This window comes from Candoia aspera, chromosome 2 (genome assembly GCF_035149785.1).
Source record: "Candoia aspera isolate rCanAsp1 chromosome 2, rCanAsp1.hap2, whole genome shotgun sequence".
NCBI classification, from domain to species: Eukaryota; Metazoa; Chordata; class Lepidosauria; order Squamata; family Boidae; genus Candoia; species Candoia aspera.
Window position 1 is genome coordinate 193,584,277 of NC_086154.1, and position 24,143 is coordinate 193,608,419.

A 24,143-nucleotide genomic window follows, 5' to 3' on the forward strand; every position below is an offset into this window, starting at 1 on the left:
ATCCACCCAATTGTCTTGTTGGTAATTAACAAAGGAACACAAAAACTGTTCCAGGGTTGAGTTAACAATCTCCGTAGAGCCGTCAGTGGATGGATGCGAAGACGTGGACAAAGCTTGGGTCAGTGGATGGATGCGAAGACGTGGACAAAGCTTGGGTCGTGCCAATCAATTTTAAAAATGACTTCCAAAATTGAGAAGTAAATTGTGTGCCTCTGTCAGTCACCAAACGGGAGGGGGTCCCGTGCAACCGGTAGATGTGGATCAAAAAGAGGCGCGCCAGCTGTTGAGCTGAGGGAATGGAGGCACATGGAATGAAATGGGCCTGCTTAGAAAAATAGTCTTTTACAACCCAAATCAGTTTTCCTCTGACTGGGAGGCAAGTCTACAATAAAATCCATGGAAATATCCTCCCACGGGCGGGAGGGACTCGCAACTGGCTGCAGGAGCCCTTGGGGCTTCCCCCCCTTCCGTTTAGACATTGCACAAACAGGACAGGAAGCCACATAATCCTTAACATCCCCTCTTAAGGTGGGCCACCAAAATTGGCGCCTTACCAGGTGCAGAGTTTTAACAAAACCAAAGTGCCCAGCCACCTTATCATCATGAGAACGAGTGAGGATTTCAGCCCTTAACGTTTCAGGAACATAAAGTCTATTTTGTTTCCAAGCCAAACCATCAATAAAAGAAACATTGTCTTTATTACATTGCAACCAAGTATCTGTTGACAGCTCTTGTACGAACTGCTGCTGCAGTTGAGAGGAAACTGGTAATCTCCTCCCCCCCGACGAAGGCTGAGCCGGAGACTGCTGCGCTCTGGTGTGACTGCGCGTGACAGCCTGAAATCCTAATTGTGGCTCGGTCCAAACAGTACCTACTATAGCCGGCGCAGGACCAGCGTCCTGGGGCAAGCGGGATAGAGCATCAGCCAAGAAGTTCTTTTTGCCTGGAATGAACTTCAGCTGGAAATTAAATCGGCTGAAAAATTGAGCCCAGCGAACTTGCTTAGGACTGAGGCGGCAGGGAGTGCTGAGCGCCTCCAGATTCTTATGGTCCGTCCAAACCTCAAAAGGGCATGTAGCCCCCTAAAACGTGGTGCCAAGCCTCCAAGGCAGCTTTTACTGCAAAAGCCTCCTTTTCCCAAACATGCCATCTACGTTCAGTTTCCGAAAACTTGCGGGACAAATAGGCGCATGGTTTTAGGTGATCAGATGCATCCTTTTGTAACAAGAGCACCCCAATGGAGAAATCAGAAGCATCCACTTGAACCACAAAGGGTCTAGTGGGATCAGGATGTTGTAAAATTGGCTCAGCAGTGAACAGGCTCTTAAGCTTGTCAAAAGCTGTTTGGCACTGGGGTGTCCAATTCAGAAGTGTGCCTGGGTTTTTCACCTTACGGGTGTCACCCACCCCTTTGGTTTTTAAGAGATCAGTGAGGGGTAGAGCTAGCTCAGCGAACCCCTTTACAAATTGGCGGTAAAAATTGGAAAATCCTAAAAAAGATTGTAATTGCCTTCTGGTGCGTGGGCGTTCCCACCCCATGATAGCCTGGATCTTGCCAGGGTCCATCTCAATGCCTTTAGCTGAGATTCTGTATCCTAAATAATCAAGTTGCGACTTATGAAATTCACATTTGGAAAGTTTGGCAAACAATTCTGCATCTCTGAGTTTGCTTAGAACTTTTTTCACTAAAGATTCATGCTCCTGTTCAGTTTCAGTGTAAATCAAAACATCTAAGTAGACCAGTACCCCCTTAAACAAATGTTCATGTAACACTTCATTGATCAATTGCATAAAAACACCTGGTGCCCCTGCCAACCCAAACGGCAAAACCTTGTACTGAAATGAACCCAATGGACAGTTAAAAGCAGTTTTCCATTCATCCCCCTCCCGGATGCGTATGCGAAAATAGGCTTCACATAAATCCAATTTAGAAAAGACCTTCCCCTTGGACGGATGTGCTAATATATCCTTTATTAAGGGGATTGGATATTTATTTGATATGGAAGCGGCATTTAATCCATGATAATCTGTGCATAATCTCAATGTCCCATCTTTTTTCTCACGGAAAAGGACAGGGGCGCCAACCGGCAAGTTTGCCGGCTTGATGAAACCCCTGGCCAAGTTCTTATCCACGAAGTCTCGTAGCACCTCCAGTTCCTTCTGGGTCATGGCGTAGATTTTTGGCTTGGGTAACATGGCGTTGGGGACCAGCTCTATGGCACAATCAGTTTTACGATGGGGCGGGAGCTGATCCACTTCCTTTTCCCCAAAGACATCAGCAAAGTCCCGGTATCTGTCTGGCAAGACCTCCAATGGAGGCACGTTGAACTGTGGAGCCATTGCCCCAGTCCTCCCCACTGCAGCCGACATTAACTGTTCCGCAGCTGGAGCCTTGTAAAAGCCATCTGGAAAAGTCAGAGTTCTATGCTCCCAATTGATATGGGGATTATGCCGGACCAACCAAGGAATCCCCAGAATGACAAGGGGGGTCCCCACAGGGGCTACCACAAATTGCAACCCCTCTTGGTGGGTGCCCAATTGTAGAGCCACCATGCCTGTGAAATGAGTCACCGGTTTCCCTCCTGCCATAGAACCATCCAGCTGGGTGAAAATCATGGGCTTTTGTAATGGAAAAGTAGGCAACTCCAAAGCAGCCACTAGATCAGGGTGCATTAAACACTTCGAGCACCTTGAATCGATCAACCCCCACACCTCTACGGTTTTCATGCTGGATCCTAACTTCAACTTTACGTTTAAAGTGGGGCAATTGCCACTCACCAACACATTCTCGCGCCCATCATCCACCACCTGCCCAGAGGCGCTTCTTAAAGCAGGTGGCGGGCGTTTCCCACCGGTTCTTTGGGGTCTTGTTCCTCCTCTCCCTCATAGTAAGGAGTCTCCTCGACTTCGGTCTTACCCTGGGCTGCTCTCATCTTCCTGGGCAGTGTGGGCGACTTTCCAGGTGACTTTCCCTGCCGAACTTCTGGCCGGGGTTTCGGGCACGCAGCTGCTCTGTGCCCTTCTTTTCCACACCACAGGCACTGACCTTTTGCAAAGCGGCTCTCCTTCTCCTCTTGCCATACCGTTCGCCCCGTTCTGCCCGTGGTGCCCGTGGACTTGGCAGCTCTTATCATGGCCATTTGCTTGGGACCATTCCTGCTTTGTGCAAACTTAGCGTGGGCTTGCTCAACATTCCCTGCCAGCTGGATCCAGTCATATAGGGTAATAGGATCTTCTCTTCCCAACGACCATCTCAGCAACTCGGGCCTCAGACCATCCTTAAACATTTCTATTAAAGTCATTTGCGACCAATCGTCCACCTTTGCAGCTAAAGCTTGGAATTCTAGGGCATAGTCTGCAATGGACCTTGATCCTTGAATCAGTTCCCTCAGAGCCACCTTGGCTTTCTCTTTAGCTAATGGGTCAGCAAAATGCAACTTGAGCGCCCACAGGAATTGTTCGAACTCGTCTAATTCCAGGGCATCCATCTCAGTTAATTGGACAAACCAATCAGCTGCCCTCCCCTTCAGTTTGGTGGCAACAGCATTTATCTTAGCCCTTTCAGAAGGAAACAGCCTCCCAAACTCCTCCATATAGCTTTTAGCATTGGTCAGGAAAAATGACAGCTTAGTGGGATCCCCATCAAACTTGACAGTGAAATCCCTGTATCTTGCGCCCTGCGGGCTCCTCTTCCTCTCCTTCTGCCCAGCCCTTCTCTTGGACACAGGGGATCTTCCCAATTGGGGGGGGGGGAATTCGAAATCCTGACTTTGGGATTTCCCTTCTCATCCTTATTTTCCCTCCTTCCTCTGTCTTCTGAACGCCGTGGGGGCGATGGGGACGAACGTCTGGGACTGCTAGATGGTGATTCCGCCCGATGCCTTCTCCGATCCTTCTTCCTCACACCCAAGGGTGGGGGGAGAGATGGGGACGACTGTCTGGAATGATGTTCCCTTCTCCCTCTGTTCCCTTCTCCCACAAAGCCAATGATATTTTCATCATCATTTCTTCTAGGGACTGCATCCTGGCTTCCCACCCTTGTAACCTCACAGGGGTCTCGGAATCCTCTGACCCTCTCTTATCGGTCCTGGCTACATTCGGGGACAGCGGGTACCTCTGCTTCCAAGACGTCTTCGACGTCCCTGGTAGGGTTCCCTACTCCTCATCCCACATCACCTGTTCCACCGGCGATTCTTCTGCTTTCTTAACCACTTTAGATTTCACAGTTTTCCCTTTCGCTGGACTGGAACTCGAAGTCTCCTGTAGGTCCTCCGACTCCGGAGTGGGGGCCTTTTCCCTTCTCTTTACCGTGGAATCCAGCTCCCCCGCACTCGAATATTCACTTTCTCCCGAGTAAGGAGTAGGCTCAGTCATCGCTAACTTTATTTCCTCACAGATTACTCTGGAAGGATGTTAACGGTAAAGTTTTATGATTCTCAGCTTTATGTAATGATTGCCTAACCTAATTGAACCAGACTCACAAGTGTAACTTTATGAAATCTGATTTATTGAAGGATTAGTATGCAAATACAGAGAAAGCTGAGAATGAACAAAAGTGCGCGAATTACAAACTAAAAACCCTCCGTGCGAACGAAACCCCTCCCTTCACCCAACCGGTTCAAACTCCCTTATCCTCAGGTGCTGGCAACGGACAGTGCCAATCGCCTGGGAAGAAAACCTTGAAACCAAAGCGTAGCCCAAACACATTCCAAACCTAGAAAGCAGATAAGCAGTCCAGCGCAACAATGCCTAACTGCACCCCCCAACCCCGCGTCAGTGAAAGGCATGTGAAACGCTACGATATAAAGCACTCATCGTAACGGGGAACATGACAGTTGAGAAGCAGAATGGTGCATTTCCCTTCTCATCGAATAATGTTTCAGGCTTAAAGCCAATATTCCATAGTGATTTTTTTATAGATTTCCTAATGCACATGCAAACTGTATTACAGTTGAGCTTCAGTTCAAATCTAAAATGTAAAATGGTTTTCTAAATATGCATTTTGAAAGGAGAAATTAAATTGCTATGTATTTTATATTTTATCTGGCTTCTTGAAAACATTCAGGTATTTGAACTTAGAATGTAAGAGAATAGTATTAACGGGATCACTAGTGTCTTTCCATATCTCCATCTTGCCATATGTCAAGCCATGTGTCAAACAACAGTGCATTTTTAATCTTCCTAATTTTCTTTTTTTTAAAATTGGGGTACTCATGATTAAGCTAAGCTATTTTCAGATTTCAAATATACCCTTGAGGACTTGAGTGGAGTAAATGTGTGTGTTTGCACGTGTGTCCACACTTAGATGTACTCATACATCCAGTAAATACTACTATTCAAGAGGTCTCTCAAATTGCAAGCTCATAGATGGAAAGCCAGAGGATTGAGTCTTGATTTACTTGTTTGGAGCCTCACTTTTTTTTAAGCTGAGTTTCTCTAGTGTGTTTTGCATTTGTTCGTTGGCTTACTCCTTTAAAAACAAAACATTTCACCATAATTTTTTTCCTGCTTAATTTTCATTCCCATCATTCCTGTCTCATTTTAATTCCATGTCAGTTTTTCACATTTTGGCTTTTAAGTGGTTTTTTTTTCCCAGAGTAATTTCATATTCAATAAATCTGTGGTTTTTTTCCTTCATTTCAGATTGCTTTCTTAAACAAAAGAAAGAAGCTATTTTGTCCTTTTGGAATACCTTTTTGAAACACTGCTTTCCCTAAGGATTGTGAGGGCATGATTCATTGATCATTTCATTTGGCAGTTTCTGTTTCTGTAGCGCTTTTTCTTTCATAAGTGCTTTAGTCTTTTTTCTCCTATTAATCATATATATTTGGACCACATTTTTTTTCTTTTGGATTTTATTCTTACATGCTTTTATTCTTTTCAGATTCTCATTCTTTGTTCTTGCATTGATTCTTTTAGTTTCAAGTGAACCAAGTAATCTCCTGGTTTCAGACTTTGATCTGCTGTCTCCTTTCAGTGTAAAGAATATATTCTGAGTCTAATTCTAACAACATTTCACTAGACTTTTAAATTTACCACCTCCACTCTCTGATACTGAAAATGCTGCATTGGCACCATGACTAGTTACTTCCCATGAATCCGTTTCATTTTAAACTATACAAGATAGTGATTGTAGGTATAAGTTTTATGATTTGATTATGTCCTTGTGAAGAAGCACTTTTATCTATTTTGCTTTTCTTATCATTCAGCTTCCTTGAATGACCTCTTCTAATATTATGAGAAAGGGAAAAGAACCTAACCACTTTCTCTATCTGGGTACAGTTTTTTTTTATAAATCTTTATCATATGCTTTCTTATTTGCCTTTTTTCTAAGCTAGGACTAGTTAGCTTATGGGGATCCCCATAAGAGGATCACTGTTACTTGACAATTTTGGTTACTCTTTTCCTAGCTCTCAATATTGTTTTTGGAAGGATAGTGATCAGACTGGTGCACAGCGTTCCAGGTTGCCAATTTTTGTCAGGTTTTTTTTTTTAAGAGAAGAACGTTCATTTGTACTTTCAAAACACAGTAACTATTGGATCAATTTTGCTTATATGTTTATTGATATTCTCAAAGAACACTTAAAAGGTTAGCGAGTTATCTCAGTAGAAGTCAAAATTACTCTTTTTTTTATGCTTGATATATAGTGCTTCATATACTGTATATTTATCTAGAATGGATATTAAGCTAACTAGCCTATATATTCTTGGATCTCCTCTAAATTGCTTTTTAGAACTTGGTCAGCTTTAGAGGCTGACCTTAGGACATGTTGCATATTTCTGTATTAAATCAGAGATGTCACCTCTGAGTTATTTTAAGAACTCTTGGGTAGATACCATCTGGACTTAGCAATTTGTTAGTTTTCAATTTATCAATTAGGTTTAGAACTCCACCTCTTGACACTACTATTCGTCTCACATCCTGTGATTTCCTGGTGATGTTAACTCAACAGTCTTACATCTTCTGCAATGAAGATACGCTCTCATTCAGTTTCCTCACATGCATGCCTCGTGTGGCGCAGAGTGGTAGGCGGCAGTATTGCAACTGAAACTCTCCCCACGACCTGAGTTCGATCCCAGCGGAAGCTGGATTCTTGGGTAGCCGGCTCAGGTCGACTCAGCCTTCCATCCTTCCGAGCTTGGTAAAATGAGTACCCAGCTTGCTGGGGAAGGTGACGACTGGGGAAGGCAATGGCAAACCACCCTGCTCTCTAGTCTGCCAAGAAAACATCGCAAAAGCGGCGTCCCCCCAAAGGGTCAGACATATGACTCAGTGCTTGCACAGGGAACCTTTCACTCACACACACTCATACACACACACACATACATACATACACACACATGCATACACAAACACACATATTTATTTGTTTATTTTCTCTTGGTCTTATTATCATTGTGCATTTGTGCTTGCATTTCTTTTGTGTAAGTTTGTGTTTCTTTTTATTTTCTTCGTTTGAGCAAGACCTCTATTTATTAGAGCCCATTTTTCACTTCCTTGACCTTGCTTGTTAATCATAGAGGTGACCTCTTGAATTTGGTGGTTTCTGTTATTATGATTTGAGTAACTCCCAAGCATTATAGAGAGAGGTAACCCTCTTGAGTTTCCTTTTTATCGCTTTCCTCATTTTTAGCAAGTTTTCTAACATGACTGTGCTACACTTCCTTGGCAGTTTTCCACTTATATACAAATTAGATTTTAAAGCAATGTGATTCCTGTTTGCAGTTGCTTCAACCACACATCTCATGCTAGGTCATGGTCACCACTTCATGTGAGATACAATAATTTTATCACACATACAAACTGAAATCTGAAGCCTTGGTTTATACCTCTGACAAATAACAGCTAGATTTCCTATCAGTAATGAGAGGGTGGTATTTATGTGGTGGAAATGAATTATTACTTCTATTATATTTCTAAAATACATAAGTAAGTTAGCAAGGCACTAATCTGCTCCTTTACAAAACACAAAAAAGTTAAAAGTATAAATATTTATCCTCCCTTCCAGGATACTGTCAATACCTAAGACAGAAATACAGAAATACAAAATAAAGAAAACGATCACTGTATCTTTTACCCAGCTGAAAATAAGAATGTATTTCTGTAGTAGAGAGACTGGGAACAAATTTAGACCTGAGCAGGACTGCAAGCTCTGCACTTCGAGTCAGATAAGAGTGAGGGAAATAATGTATGATATTCCCATTTCTCTCTTTGGAATACATCAAACTATTATTGTTATTTATTTATAGCATTTATAGGCTAACTGCATGGTGCTGCACAGTAAGAAATAAAGCAATACAAAATTAAACAATAGCATTCTAGCTATGGCACCCTCATAAAAGTTCAGTCAGGTTTTTAAAGTTGTCTTCTCCAGTCCCCCAGATGTGTTTCTAATATGGAGTTCAGGCTGCACAAAATTGAAGCCAAAATCTGACTAGTCATTCTGATGGCCTGGCTCAGATTTCTTCCGGCACGTATTAGTGTTTGACAATTTTAGATGTAGTAATAAATTATTATTATTATTATTATTATTGTGCATCTATATTCCTGTGGCCTTTTGCCTGAGTATTTTTCATCTGTAGGATTAGGTAATGCTAACATAATTAAACAGAAGGACTGGGATGTAGAGATACAGATTGACTTAAGTTGAACCTCCAAGAAGTACGAGTATCAACCCCTCAGCAATTTCGAAAGGTCAAGTCTGGCAACTTACCTGCATTTGCTGATCCATCCCAAATATTAATAGGCGTTGTCCAGAGCTCAGTTTAATGCTCTATCATCAGTTCTTTTAGAAGGCAAGTTTTGTAAAACCTCTGTTTCCAAGATGAGATTGAATTAGTTGAACACATTCTGTGGGCACTACACTGTCAATTTTACCCTTATTCTCAGCTAGTTAAATTCAGCCTCTATTTAATTTTTTTTTTTTTAACTTAGATGAATTTTACGTTCAATTTCTTTTAGCTGACAGAGATTCTAAGGTCAAATTTTTAGCTGGCAAATATAGTCTCTTAGCAACAAAGATTATAACTCCATAGCACTGATTTGAACAAGACACTTAAAATAAGAATCAGGATGTGCACATTTAAACTACTATTATATTACCACTATCATGTATTTTATTTTTAACAACCAATGTTTGTAGTTTATTCTGGTCTAAGAATGTAATGAAGTTTGATTTGCTTTGATTTGGCAACAATGAAAGACATCATAAAAATAGAAGTTTCAGAATAAATGCAGGTTAAAACTGAGAACTTATGGAAAACTAACATTTTTGCCTGACATTAAAAGAAAATCAGTATAGTATTCAGATTGAGGAGGTGTTCCAGAGCATGAGATCCACTACTGAAAATAACCTCTTTGATATAGCCCACATGGAAGATCCTTCAGCACTGGACAAATCACTATTACAAAGTTAGTTTTACTGTTTTGGTAGGGTTTTTTTTCCATTAGGAGAAGCAGTAGTAATTTGTAAAGGTTTCCCTTGACGTAAAGTCCAGTCGTGTCCGACTCTAGGGGGCGGTGCTCATCTCCGTTTCAAAGCCTTGGAGCCGGCGTTGTCCATAGGACACTTCCGGGTCATGTGGCCAGTATGACTCACGGAACGCCGTTATCTTCCCGCCGAAGCGGTACCAATTAATCTACTCACATTTGCATGTTTTCGAACTGCTTGGTGTGCAGAAGCTGGGACGAGCAACGGGAGCTCACCCCGCCGCGCGGTTTCGAACCGCCGACCTTCCGATCGACAGCTCAGCGGTTTAACCCGCAGCGCCACCGCGTCCCAGTAATTTGTAACTTTGCAAGAAAAGGAGAAGGAGCTCACAAAAGCTGAAAATAGTTGCGAAGTTGGTGTTAGAGAAAATAGCCATTGCCAATACAGTGTACTTGATTTTATGCGTGGAGACCTGCTGGGTGCATTCCAAAGTGGAAAGCAGACAAAGCAACATGAATTTTTCTATAACTTGACATTCAGGTGCTCTTCCTCATCACAGAGTGCTCATTTTAATTGAACTGCAAATTAATTTGGACTACAAAACAAAAAGTGCATTAGTTGTCTTTTATACTATCTCCTGCTTTATTTTTCCTCCAACTGCTGCTTTACATGATAATCTCTCTTCAGTTATGATGGTCTTTCCAGTTACCAGAGGAGGTTCTCATAAATTTTAAACCCCTAAGACTTGCGCTCTGTTCTGTAATGTGCTTTGTCATTGTTCAGGGGAACAGTACCTCCTATATCATGTGTTGTGTTATGTTTCAAGACATTTTATTTAGTGAGAGATAAAAGTTAAACAGTATCTTACTTAGTTTTTCAGATGTACAACTGTGACGATCCCAGTACCAAGATCCTAACTTAGAAATTCTCCAGACAATCCATCAGAAAGCTTAAAGAATTCTTTATTAAGGATCCAATTAAACACAGGATAGTAATCAAAGCTCCAAGTGAGAATTTGGTGCCAAGACCTTCAAAGTGATTCTTTCCCTCCTCTGATCTCATCCCTCCTCCCTGTCTCGCAAAGAAGCTGTTTCTTACTCCTGCGTTCCCCCCTCCCATCTCTGCAGTTTGTTAGAGTGATTAACAAGGCAGGTGTCTTAGCAGCAGCAGAGCGTCCTTGGCTAAAACGGCTGAGGCAAAGGAATGTGAAGCTAACACAGGTTGATTCTCTGGGAATGCAGTGAATCCATGAAGCCAGCTAACGCATGTAGAAACTTCTAATGGCAGGCGAACCAAGAGAAGGGAGCCTGACAACAGCACTGAACCTTTTATATTTCATAATTAGTTTGTTTCCTAAATAATTAAAACCTATGAAATATATTATTTTCTTCCAAATGGTATACATAAAAAAAAATCCTAGATTTGTTCAACCAGTAAGGTAAAATAAAATAGCGCACTACAGTTTTTGAGTTTGATGTAGTTTTTATATTGCAGTTCCTGATAAAACCAAAGAATGATTATTTAGCTTTTTCTTTTACAATGTGATTTGTTGGACACTGTCTTAGTAAACAGAACATTGGAAGAGAATAATGTTAAATCCTGGCTCCAGGTAATCTGCTGAAAGAAATAATTATAATTAAACGTATTTTGACTTTAATGGTACATAAATCAGCTACAGTACAATAGTAAAAGATAAGGGAAATGTGATTGCCAAGGAGCTGTAATATTACTAATAGCCTTTTATAATGCTAGGTCAGATGTTTTAAAACACATCTGTGTCACTGCAGGGAAAGTGGCATCATGTGGCATCATCATTCTGTCCATTTGCATTTGCCGTGGATGTTTGCTACTAAAAGTAATCATTGCTGGGAAGCAGGCCTGTCTCAATAGCTGTGTGGATCCTAAGTAAAAAATGTATAGAAGTCCCACCCATTCCTCAAGCTGGAAATATTTGTGCAGGCGGCATAGTATCAGACAGTGCCAACAGCATGAACTGCTTCATTGTGCCAAGTTCTGTGGGACAGTCCTTAGACAATCTTGTCCAGGGAGAAGGAGCATATGAGAGTCAGTGCTTAAATAAGGGAACAATTGCCTGTGCAATTGAATACTATAAAATAAAATTCAGTTTTTAATCACCCTAAGTTTAAATCTGTTATTACTTCAGAATCTTGTAATAAAGGAGACCTTCCACCTGAAATTAAAACATTTGATTAATAACATGAGAAATAATAAAGTCACTTTATCCACTGAATGTGGAGCTCTGAGGCAGTCTGAAAAGCAATGTATACATTCAAAAGGAAATAATATGTACTACCTGTGAGAAAAACAAACAGCATTGTCACCATGATGTAGATTTTTCCTGCAAATATGCTGTGCAGTTTGGTGATTTCTCACTGATCTTTAAAAACTGTGCATATGAGATGTATAATGTCCCAAAAAGAAAACTTGTCTTATAGTTTATTTTATTTACAGGTTCAACAGGTACAAACTGTGCAACAAGTGCAACATGTGTATCCAGCCCAGGTGCAGTATGTGGAGGGAAGCGACACGGTCTACACAAATGGAGCTATGTAAGTAAAACATCTATGTGGCTGTGGAAGTAAAACCTTTTCATCCCAATAATACACAGAATTAAACATTTCTTTGCAGTCTTTAACATCCTTTAGAAACTATTTTATCTAAAATCAAAGCTTTTCACCATCAAATGTAAAAGTGAAGTAATTCTTTACCAAAATAAGAATGAAATTGATTTTTTTTAAAATCTTACATACATTATACTGTATAATGCTCTACATGTCATTAAAATGTATGTACTTGGATTATAGTAATTTTGATATCTTCAGTCTTGTAGCAACATCTCTGTATTTAAATAGAATTGCTTCTGGAAAAGGGCATTAATCGCTTGTTGTTCAGTAGAAAGTTTACATGCAGAAGGTCCAAGTTGCAATTTTCAGCACAATTTCTGGAGACTAAATCTTACATAGTCTAAGTAAACTTACCTAAATTATTGCATTGAGAAAAATTGCTGGTTTAAGAGCTTGGAAAAGTGCTGCCAATCACAGATGTCAGGACTGGAGTAAGTAGTCTGATAACACACCTGAAATGAGGAAAGATGTTTGTCGGAGGACTTTGGTTATTGGCAGTTTTACAATGTACTAAATTCAATCAGTTTTAAGTTATGTATTATAAAGCTTGGGTTATAAGCATGTACAGTATGATGACACGGTGGCGCTGCGGGTTAAACCGCTGAGCTGCTGAGCTTGCCAATCGGAAGGTCGGCGGTTCGAATCCACGTGACAGAGTGAGCTCCTGTTGCTAGTCCCAGCTCCTGCCAACCTAGCAGTTCGAAAACATGCAAATGTGAGTAGATTAATAGGTACCGCTTTGGCGGGCAGGTAACGGCGTTCTGTGTAGTCATGCCGGCCACATGACCACGGAAGTGTCTACGGACAAACGCCAGCTCTTCGGCTTTGAAACGGAGATGAGCACCGACCCCTAGAGTCGGACACGACTGGACTTAATGTCAAGGGAAACCTTTACCTTTACCTTTTACAGTATGATGAGGTAACCATAGTAAATGTTCTTATGCTTTGGACATTGGTATCAATTGACAAACATTTTCATGTTATTAAATGGCAATAGCATTAGCTGGAAAATTAGGATTTAATCAAATAATATTGATAAGATCTTACCCAATATGTAACACGGTATGGCAATACGTCAATTTTCTTTATTGCACTTAAATTTTTCTGTGTACACATTTATGTCAGGTTCTTGTTTCCCTGCAATAGATCATGTGAAATTGAGGCAGAAGAGAAGGGTGTAGAATAGTGGGTGATTATCTATGTCTTCCAGTGTAATTATCCATGAGAAGGAGGGGGAAACTATTGCAGTCTAGCTGTTGCTGAGCTACATCTTCCACCAGTCCCAGTAAAGTATGCTGAGATTACATTTCAAAAACATCTGGAGAAGTTCCTTTTTTTTTCCTTCTGAGCTATGAAATCCCATCTGAAGTACAAAAATGGCTAATTCTGACTGATTTTCTTAGTTGTATTATCTGTATTATATCCTTATTCCTCTTAAAATTCCTGGGGTTGGCTAGTGCCTTGAAGCACCCCTTCCACGTGAAGATTGAATGAGATATAGCCATCTGGACTTCATTTTTATCTATATTATTAATAGTTTGTAATTTTATAATGTATTTTATATATTTATTATTTTATTGAGGATTTTGTTGTAAACTGCCCAGAGTCCCTCCAGTGGGAGGAGATGGGCAGTGACAAATTTGATAAATAAATAAAAAAAAATAAAATCTACAGAATACAGAAAATATTATCAATGTTGTCCCCTGTAATATAATTTGAATTGACGATACATTTTTATGATCTTCAGCTGTCTTTCATTAATAGCAGTCTTTGGCTGCATCCTGTTATTTCTTCTGTTGACAGCTTTCTCTGATGTATTCTTAACCTTGGTGCAAAAGAAACAAAGTTATTTTTAATTGTGTAACTAGAAATTATGAAAAGAGTGATATTCACAACAGTGGGACCTTCTGTCAAATATGTGTACTGATTAAGGTATTGGACTAAAGGAGATCCAAGTTGAAATACATCCTTAGACACAGAAACTCACTGGGTGACTGTGGGACAGTGATTCTATCTCAGCGAACATACTTCACAGAGCTGCTGTTGTGAGGATAAAAAGGAGACCCCTATGTAAGGTGATCCCAATGGCATCTTGGCCACTGAAATTTTTGAAAAATTAAGATGGTGGATGCAACTGCATGATCAAAGCCCTTCCCCTTTTGTATGTGCTTCAACATTACATGTACAAAGGGCAGGACTTTGCACAGCCATTTCTGTGATTTTGCCCCTTTTTTTAATAAGCCCCCTTCCATGAATACCTAACCTGAACCTTGAGCCCTTGGAGGAAAAGCAGGACAGAAAAACAAACAAACAAACAAATATTAAGGTATTATATACTTATAATACCTTAATATTTATTTCTTTTGCAATCATAATAATTAACAATATATTGAATGTAAGTAAATGGACACAAATATGTTATGTGCATATTCCCTTTCCAGCAGTCAGTTGGAAAAATCTGTAGCATTTCTTTGCCAATTAATGGTTCTAATACTTAGGAAGACTCGTATTTTCTTAAAGTATGTGTGTGAATGAGAGAAAGACACAGAGTTTAATTTCACAAAAACTCTTCATTTAAAAGGGAAAATTCTCTCAACATATCCTTAGTGTTATTATATTTAACAAAAATGTGTTAATATTATAAAATTACATTATCCAGAAGCAGTATATTTAGAAATACGTTTATATATAACTGAAATCTATATATTTTAAATGATGTATTAGTTTAATAGAGTGAAATTTAAAATAAATGTAGAATGAACAGTATTTAAATCAAGGTCCTTTGAGTTCAAATCTAATAGCAATTAACCTGTATGGAATTAAAGAACATTTAGGTGAAGATTAATTGCAAGAAAAAGTCTTTTCTTGCTAGAATGAAATTTATCTGTAAAATAGTTTTTAAGCTAAATAGCAACTTTCCAGGCAAAGATCAGTGTGCTGCAGGTAAATGAATCCTTCTGAATGATCAGATGAAAGAAAATTCAGGGTCACATTCAACTCAGGTACACGCTGAGGCAAAATGAGATGGCAGGAATACTAATTTATAAAAGGCGACAGATCATTGTTGTGACATTTACACAGAACCTTAGAGAGTCATCTGGGAATAAATCAATGTGTGGGTGTGTGCCATGTGCATACCACCCTTGAAACTTCAGAAAATATAGAAGATTTACCCTTGCAGTATCATATTACTTAGCTAGGATAATTACCACTACCTGATAGTTTCCTTTCAGGAGGTATGTCCAAAAGGTTCCTAATCTTGCACAAATAAAACATTTACCATAGCCTTAGGCAGTTGTACAGCCTTTGACTGGTTGGCTAAACATCAGGAAGAGCCACTGACTATTGTCAAGGCCAGCCTCCAAGACTTTCAGTTTCTGCCTGCTCAATCTTGCGCACTAACCAGGTAGATCTGAAAAGACTTCATATAGGCTGCTACTAGCATTGAAGTCATATCACTTATAAGACATTGGATGGTTATATTGTTTTCTGTATTAACAAAGAGTTTGTCACTTCAGCCTGTTGGGAATAAAAGCTTGCTTTTTTAACTTTCTGATAATATTTAATCATTTTTTCAGAGTTTAAAGTGTGGGACTAGAACTGTGGAGATCTACGTTCAGTTCTACTCTCAGTGAAAATTCAGTGAATGACATTTAGTCAGTCATTCTTTCTGAGCCTTCCTTTCAGTGTTGTTCTTTTGGGGATAAAAGGAAGATATCTATGTAAGCCACCTGAAATCCTAGAGAAAAAGCAGTACATGAATCTTAACAAACAATAAATGAGATAGGATTTCAAAGTTAGACTGTACCCTCATTAATGAGGTAAGATAATGCATAATTTGGTTAGAGCTTTTGTGCACTTCAATAAAAATGTGGATTCCCTCCAGAAAAGAGTGCATTTAAGTAACCCTTTCTTTCATTTCTTTTACTTAAGACGAACAACAACGTATCCTTACACAGAAACTCAGATGTACAGCCAAAACACTGGGGGGAATTACTTTGATACCCAAGGAAGTTCTGCACAGGTGACCACAGTGGTCTCTTCTCATAGTATGGTGGGCACTGGAGGCCTTCAGATGGGCGTCACAGGAGGACAGCTCATCAGCAGCACTGGAGGTACCTACCTGATTGGCAATTCAATGGAAAACTCTGGCCATTCTGTTACTCACACAACACGAGCATCCCCTGCTACAGTAAGTCATTCAGATTGATATGTATGTTTATAGCTAGATTTCTGTCCTTCATTTTGTTTTCTACTGTATTTGTTCTCAGCTGCAGAAATAGGTTTAAGAAGGTGCAATCTACCTTGTACAATTACTACACAACAACAGAGCTCCATGAAATTTATAACAAATAACTTACAACCAATACACAGAAGAAATAGTATGTACTTTTAATAATATTCAGGTCCACTAGAATATCCTATTGCCCAAAACTTTGTTTGTTTCTTTGTTTTTTAAACAAAGTTTTGTTTTCCCCTTAAATTGTACATTTCCCCAATAAATAAATATGTCTGAAAAATTCTGTTAAACAGAATTTTAGTATCAAAACTTGGACTTCTTTTATAGCAAGCTTTGCATATGTATGGCAGAAATAACCATCATTAGCTCTAACTTTAGCTTTTTGTTGTTGTTGTTAATTTCATGTTCTTGATGTTCTTGTTCTATGCATGAAGAATGAAATAGCAACTCCTAAGTAGTCATGATAAAAGCAAATCGGCAGTGGAGAAATTGAGAACCTGATTAAACTACCATCAAAGTTGTATCAGAGTACAAGAATAGAATCCGTAGTTGAAAGAGAAAATCATAGAATTCCCAATGTATTTATACAGTTTTATTATAGTTTTGATATAAACATACAAAATTATAAGGATTTTAGGAGCCAGGCTTGGAAAAACAAGTTTGAATATGGGGAAGTTCTGCATACATTTTAGTTGTTAAACCATTTATGTAAGATTGTCATTCCTAAATATTTAAGATTGGGTTAATCTTCAAAAATTGAAAGAATCGTTTTAATAAATCATTACTTTAGGTTTTTAAAATTGTTTTATTGCTACATAAGTAACAGTGGCTTCATATAGATTTCAAGCTAAACCATAGTATAGCATGATAAAGATGAGTTATAGCTAATCTTGAAGGAGGATTCTGGAAGTTTCTGGCTTAGACTAACTGTATAATGTCATGTTGCCTGCACCATATAAACTATGTTAATTTAATTATGGTTTGTTTAAAATTACAATTTCAAATCCTGAGTTGTGAAACCTGTTTATTTAGGAAAACAGTAATTAATATTAGCTGCATTTCTTCATTTTAGTAGGTATGCAGAAGGAACATATGAAATCATGTGTGATTTAGTATGATATCTAAATGAGCCCAGTGTGTATAAATTTTCCTTCTATTTTGCAACAGTTAAGAACTACAAAGCCTTCAACTTAAAAAGTATTCTTGGTTGGGTTTTTTTAAATTATTGATCCCTAGAATATACTTATCAACTGGAGATGCTTTACATGGCACTGTATCTAATTGTTCCATGTACCATCTGTTTTGGCAAATGAAAAAAGATAATTAAAAAATTGCAAAGTTTGAACAAGATAGAAACTTTCAAGCAGCTTGTACGTTTTTAGTATTATGACTAATAGATGTTAAAATAGCAAACAATAAAACAGTAGCTGGTAAATTCAAAATTCAGATTTATTTCTATATTGTGAATTAGTCATTATTTTGAACTACATGTTAGCTGTACTCTTACTCATTATAATTCTTGCATCAACAAAAACTTTTTTTGTCTTTCATGAAATATGACAAGTCACAGTATAAAACAAAATAAAGGGAAATGTTTTAGGGCTTTAGAGTGTTGCAACCTGATGTGGAAGCTTACTCAGTGATGGGTTTTATACAGCATTTACAAGTAGAAAAAAAATCTGCCAAATTCTTTTTTTAATCCCCATTTCAGTCATTACTTGATGACACCAATGTGGAGTGGATGGTAGTACTTCTATAATTTCTCCCCCTTTTTTTTAAATCGTAGCTTTAGATGGTTACAAACCTATATGACAAAGCATAACAATGTAAATTGCTGAAATCAGATTTTGAAATGTTGAAATTCATTGCTATCATGCTATTGAGAATCACATGGGAATTCTTTTTCAAAAGAAAACAACCAATGGATTATATTTGCTGAGGTTTTTAGCATTGTTATTTCCCATTAAGTAGCATTAAAAGTATAAGGAGGTGGGGTGATAGTTTTTTATCGGAGGGTGATTCAAAGATGCTGCCCTGACTAATCAAAACTAGTTCAACACAGGCAGGCAACTGAAGGCTATTAGTGAAAGTCCTATGTTTAGGTCATTCTCAAAACCTTTATTAGCTTACAGAAAAATCTTCACTTTTTTGAATACCTGAGGTAACCATCATAATCCTAAATTTGAAATGGGAGACCAGACAGGATCACAATTATTCAGGGATTCATTTTAATCATTACAGTTTCCTTGATCGTTGATTAAATCCTTGATCACAAACCGAAGGGTTAAAATGAGAAGTTGCCATATCAGAAAGAATTATGTTAATATGATCTGTTGCTGTTTCAGCAAATATCCACAAATATTTACCAAGTGATGTTTTACTAGAAGTGTTTTTCATGCATATATTTTGTTTCTGAAATATAGTCATGTGAAAAAGTAAGTACACCCCAGTTTTTTTTCTTTTTTAACATAATGTGGACATAATATTTTATCTTCATTCAAAGAGCATATAAAAATAAAGGGAATGTAACTGAACAAAAACACTATGAAAAATTGACTTTCCAATCATTTATTTAACAAAATATTATGATATGCCATTTCCTTCTGAGGAGCCCATTTCAAATCACCCCACAGAATCTCAATGGGATTTAGATCTAGGCTTTGACTTGACCATTCCAGAACCCTTCATTTCCTTCCTTCTCCTTCCTTCCTTCCTTCCTTCCTTCCTTCCTTCCTTCCTTCCTTCCTTCCTTCCTTCCTTCCTTCCTTCTTTCTTTCTTTCTTTCTTTCTTTCTTTCTTTCTTTCTTTCTTTCTTTCTTTCTTTCTTTCTTTCTTTCTTTCTTTCTTTTCAGCAATTCCATGGTGGATTTACTGGAATGTTTAGAGTCATTGGCATGTTGCAAGGTCTGCTTTTGGTTGAGCTTCAGTTTTCTGACAGATGGTCTCACATTATCTTCAAGCACGCTCTGGTACAAAGAAGAATTCATAGTAGATTCTGTGATGGTGAGCTGCCCAGGCCTGATGCAGCAAAGGAGCCCCAAACTTTAACATTTCCACCATCATGTTTTACAGTTGGTATCAGGTTCTTCTGGTAAAATGCTGTCTTTAGTTTTCATTAAAGATGTCTTTTGATACTGTGGCTAAATAACTCTGTCTTTGCCTCATCTGGGCAGAGCACATTGTTCCAGAAGTCCTGGTCTTTGCCTAGGTGTTCATGAGCAAACTTTTGTCTTGCCCTGATGTACTTTCTGGCACACCTCCCATGTAAATTTAATTTGTGCAGCTTCTTTCTAATGGTATACTCATGCACTTTGACATCAGTAGTGGTAAGAGCTACCTGTAGGTCATGTGTTGAAATTCTGGGGTCCTTAGAGATTTCTTTCAGCATCTTGTGTTCTGCTCTCAGGCTGAATTCGCTGGGACGGCCTGGCTTAGACAAGTTGGTAGTTGAAATCTTCTCCGCTTGTAGATGATCTTCTGGCCAGTGGAACGATTGATGTCCAATTATTTGGCGATCTTTTAAAATCCCTTCCTAGACTCATAGGCATCTATAACCTTCTTTCTGAGGGCCTCAGAGAGCTCTTTTGATCTAGGCATAGTGATACCACACATTTCAACAACAAAGAGCAAATCAAACTACATGTCTGAGGTTTAAAAAAGACAGGTTCCTCCCAGATCCTCTCTAATGATGTTCCAGTCATTTGTGCCTGATCTGGTGCACCTGATTCTAATTTGAGGTATTTGAGGTAGTGATAACTGTAGGGGCATTCTTACTTTTTCCACATAGAAAATTTGCATTTATATTTCTTTAAATTACACAATGGACTACAGAATATAAATGGCACATGATATTTGTTATATTATATCCCCTTTATCTATCAATATTGTTGAAGATCAAATATCTCTGTGTTGAAGTGTGTTGAAAAAGTAAAAGAAAAATCAGTGGGGTGTACTTACTTTTTCCCATGACTGTATAATATGTAAGGTACAATGGAGTAAGACTAAAGGCAGTGTATCTTTGTCTAGTCTTGGAAGTGAGCCTAAACTGCTTCTCATCATGGCTCTGCTTCCCCTCCAGAAGTAGACACCTTTTTGTTATGCTGAGCTTATATACATATTAGCCTCAGGTAACCTGTCCTTTTCTGTGGCTAAGGAGAAAGATTGGAGATTCCCACTGTGCTCAGAAACTTGAAAAGCAGCAAGAAACCTTGAAGCTTTTCAAGTTTCTGTGGGGTTTCATGAAACATCATAGAGATCCTGGCAGTTCCCTTGTTCTTTTGAAGCCACTGCGGCATCAGGAACAAACCTCTTGCTTCTCCAGATATGCGAAAGGGGCAGAGATTGCCCTGATTTTCTGATCTTGCCTGAAAAATAAAGAATAAATAAACAAACAAACAAACAAATAAATAAATGGAAAACAAGTACTTGTTTAAAAATAAGTTAGCAAGTGCATTTGTAGGCCCTAATCTACAGCAGATAGGGTTGAATTTATGGCTGCTGAAATAAAATATGCTGAAGCAAAGCAAACAGCCGTTTGTTTGTTTTTTAAATCTAAGCATAGGCTATTTTGGGAAAGGGGGGTTGCACAGAAAGTTGCAACAAAGTTCCTATGTTGTTTTCACTTTCAAAGTTTATTCATTCTGTCTTATCTTAATATTAATTTGTTGAGAAAACATGATAATTCCTTGCAGATATGTTAGTGGTGTATAATAGCCACTCTCAGCTGGGGTTTGGTGAGTGTGAAGGAATGGAATATGCTCTTCACATTAAGCAACTTGATTTCAAGTGTGATCAATTTAATGTAGAATAAGATGCAAATGTATATACTAGATTTTGTGCTTTTTAAAAAATGAAATCATAAATTGAGCTCAGTTTAGTTAACTTTTAACTTATATTTTAATGTAATGACAAATATTTTACAGTGAGAACCTATTGTTTTTTTCAAGAATGGTATTACTATAAGTATTTATGATTTAAAAAGTCCCCACTTACAGACTTAGCAGTGATATGATACAATAGGATAAGGAGAAAAACAAGAACAAGCAGATTCTGCTATAATTCTATGTAAGGTTATATGAACATTTAAAGGCTTGCTGGAATAATCACTGGATATTATTATGAGGCATATTATGTGTCCTATCTGCCCTCAGAAGATCTAATTGTATTGGCAGTGGCTCTCCAAGGTCATAGGCAGAGGTCTCTGTGACCTGATCTAACTTCAGATGCCAAGAATTGCATCTTGGATTTTGATGTGCAAAGCATGTGCTCTACCATTCAACTCCAGTCTCTCTCTGTCTTGGTTCTTACTTTCTGGTACTGAAAGTGAAGGAGCCAAATCACAGTCTCAACTGAGATGATGTAGAAAGCGCTACTGATGTTTTTAATTATGCAGTCATTTCTTCTAAGAAATGATAATTCTGGGAGAAGAGAAGCCAAATATTTATTCATGTTTTAAAATCCATCCCCCTCACTCTATTTCTGTCTACTGACTATGTCTAGAAGGGAAGTTTTTCTTCCCCTCCTTTGGGGGGAGATGGGCGGTGATAAAAATTTAATAAAATAAATAAATAAATAAAAATTTAGGACAAAAGTTTTCAAAGTTTAAGAATATTAATTCCTTTTTATTTTACTGCTATCTTAATCTGATTATGTTTTAGTTGTACTCTGATATAAGTTCATAACAACATTTTCATTCATTAATTCTTGAAGATTAACAGCAATGCGACTAGGATTCATCCTTTGCAATTGTGTCCATGGTAGAAATAAATCACACTTTGTTATGTTACTATTTGGGTGGGTGGGGGGAGCCAAATAGGATGAGTGCTTCATCTTGACTTCCTTTTTCTTAATGAGAAGAGTGGAAAGGAGAAGAATTTCAGTAGTAATCTGAAAATCTTACTTAAAGGATTTCTCAAGGGTGCTGTGACCTTGAAATAAGGTATATGTCCTACTTTTCTAGGCTTAATAAGGCATATTATACAAATAAAATTGCTTCCCCTGTCTCAAAGAGGAACTGTATTATAGCTAGGACTATACAATGTTATATACTATGTCATTTCCCCATTCCTTTATCTATAGCTAGAACTTTGGGGGCTTGCTTTGGATCCCACAGTTCCAGATGCAACCACAGAATGTGATACTGACTGTAGAAATAAGCTGAGATTTCTACAGTCAATATCCCCCCCACCCCTACTTCCCAATTTCCATTTTGCTGGCCAAGCTGGCAGGGCACAGGACAAGGCAATGCCTCTTTCTTAGTTTCTCCTTCCTCTTTTTCCTCTGCCACAGCACTGTTTGGTAAATCCTTTTCTCCCTCAAATAAGATTAATGTTCTTTCTCCCCCTTAGAATATAACATGACATCCTGTGTGAATATTTTAGAGAAAAAAAAATTCACTCTCTGAAAAGGATAATCACACAGAAACTTTGGAAAAATAACTAAGAGACTGGATGTTCAGTAATAGGAACTGAGCCATTAAAAAATGGGTCATTCACTATTTATTTGCATAAACTTTTAATACATTGTTACGTAGAGTTTTTCCCAAAAGCCTAAGGCAGTAGTCTAACTAGTGAATGCCAACTGCAAGTATTTCTAATGCTAATATAATAGTCACATTTTACTTTGTTATATTCAAAGAAAAATATTGAGATTTGTAAACTAAAATAATTGTGGCTACTCTATAATTGTTAAAGCATTAATTTTGGAAATAGCTTATGCAACTAGAAAAGAATCTTGTGGCTATCTTGACACTGAAGACTTAATTGTCAGGGATTCAAGTTTTATTCCATATATGCAGCCATGAATTTGGATAAATCTTTAACAAATCTCAGCTGCCTAACCTAGCAGAAAGCCTTCCCACTCCCTTTGACAGACATTTTTTAGATGGGATTAGAATATGTGGATTTATGTAAGATTTTTTAAATAATGTTTTTGATATATTGCTTTGTAATATAAAATAAAGTAATAAAATATAAATCACTAAGCCTCCATTCTTCAGCAAAAAATCGTTACCTTGCCGTGGTGCTGGAGCTTGAGCACCTCAATGATGCCATGAGCTAAACTGTGAAGGGCCACCCAAGATGGGAAGGTCATGACAGAGAGGTCAGACTAAATGCGATCCCTGGGGAAGGTAATGCCAACCCACCCCAGTATTCTTGCCGTGAAAACTAAATGGATCAGTACAACCAGAGATATGTCGGTATACCATCGGAAGATGAGACCCCCAGGTCGGAAGATGGTCAAAATGCTACTGGGGAGGAACAGAGGATGAGTTCAACTAGCCCCAGACGTGATGACGCAGCTAGCTCAAAGCTGAAGGGACGGCTAGCAGCCGATGGTGCTGGTGATGAACGGCGAATCTGATGTTCTAAGGATCAACACACCATTGGAACCTGGAATGTAAGATCTATGAGCCAGGGCAAATTGGATGTGGTTATTGGTGAGATGTCAAGACTAAAGATAGACATTTTGGGCATCAGTGAACTGAAGTGGACTGGAATGGGCCACTTCACCTCAAATGACCACCAGATCTACTACTGTGGACAAGAGGACCACAGAAGAAATGGAGTAGCCTTCATAATTAATAGTAAAGTGGCTAAAGCAGTGCTTGGATACAAACCAAAAAACGATAGTATGATCTCAATTCGAATTCAGGGCAAGCCATCTAACATCAGAGTGATCCAAATATACGCCCCAACCACAGATGCTAAAGAAGCTGAAGTAGAGCAGTTCTATGAGGATCTGCAGCATCTACTGGACAACACGCCTAAAAGAGATGTTATTTTCATCACGGGAGACTGGAATGCTAAGGTGGGCAGTCAAATGACA

General features: G+C 38.6%; 1 protein-coding gene across 1 annotated transcript in view; it reads left to right on the forward strand.

The window, feature by feature from the left end:
- Positions 1 to 24,143, forward strand: part of RFX3 (regulatory factor X3) — a 151,727-nt gene that overhangs the window by 71,336 nt on the left and 56,248 nt on the right. Inside the window, exons 3-4 of the mRNA XM_063295087.1 lie at positions 11,904 to 12,001; positions 16,010 to 16,268. Of these exons, the coding sequence (XP_063151157.1) occupies positions 11,904 to 12,001; positions 16,010 to 16,268 (357 nt within the window). The remainder of the gene's footprint in view (positions 1 to 11,903; positions 12,002 to 16,009; positions 16,269 to 24,143) is intronic.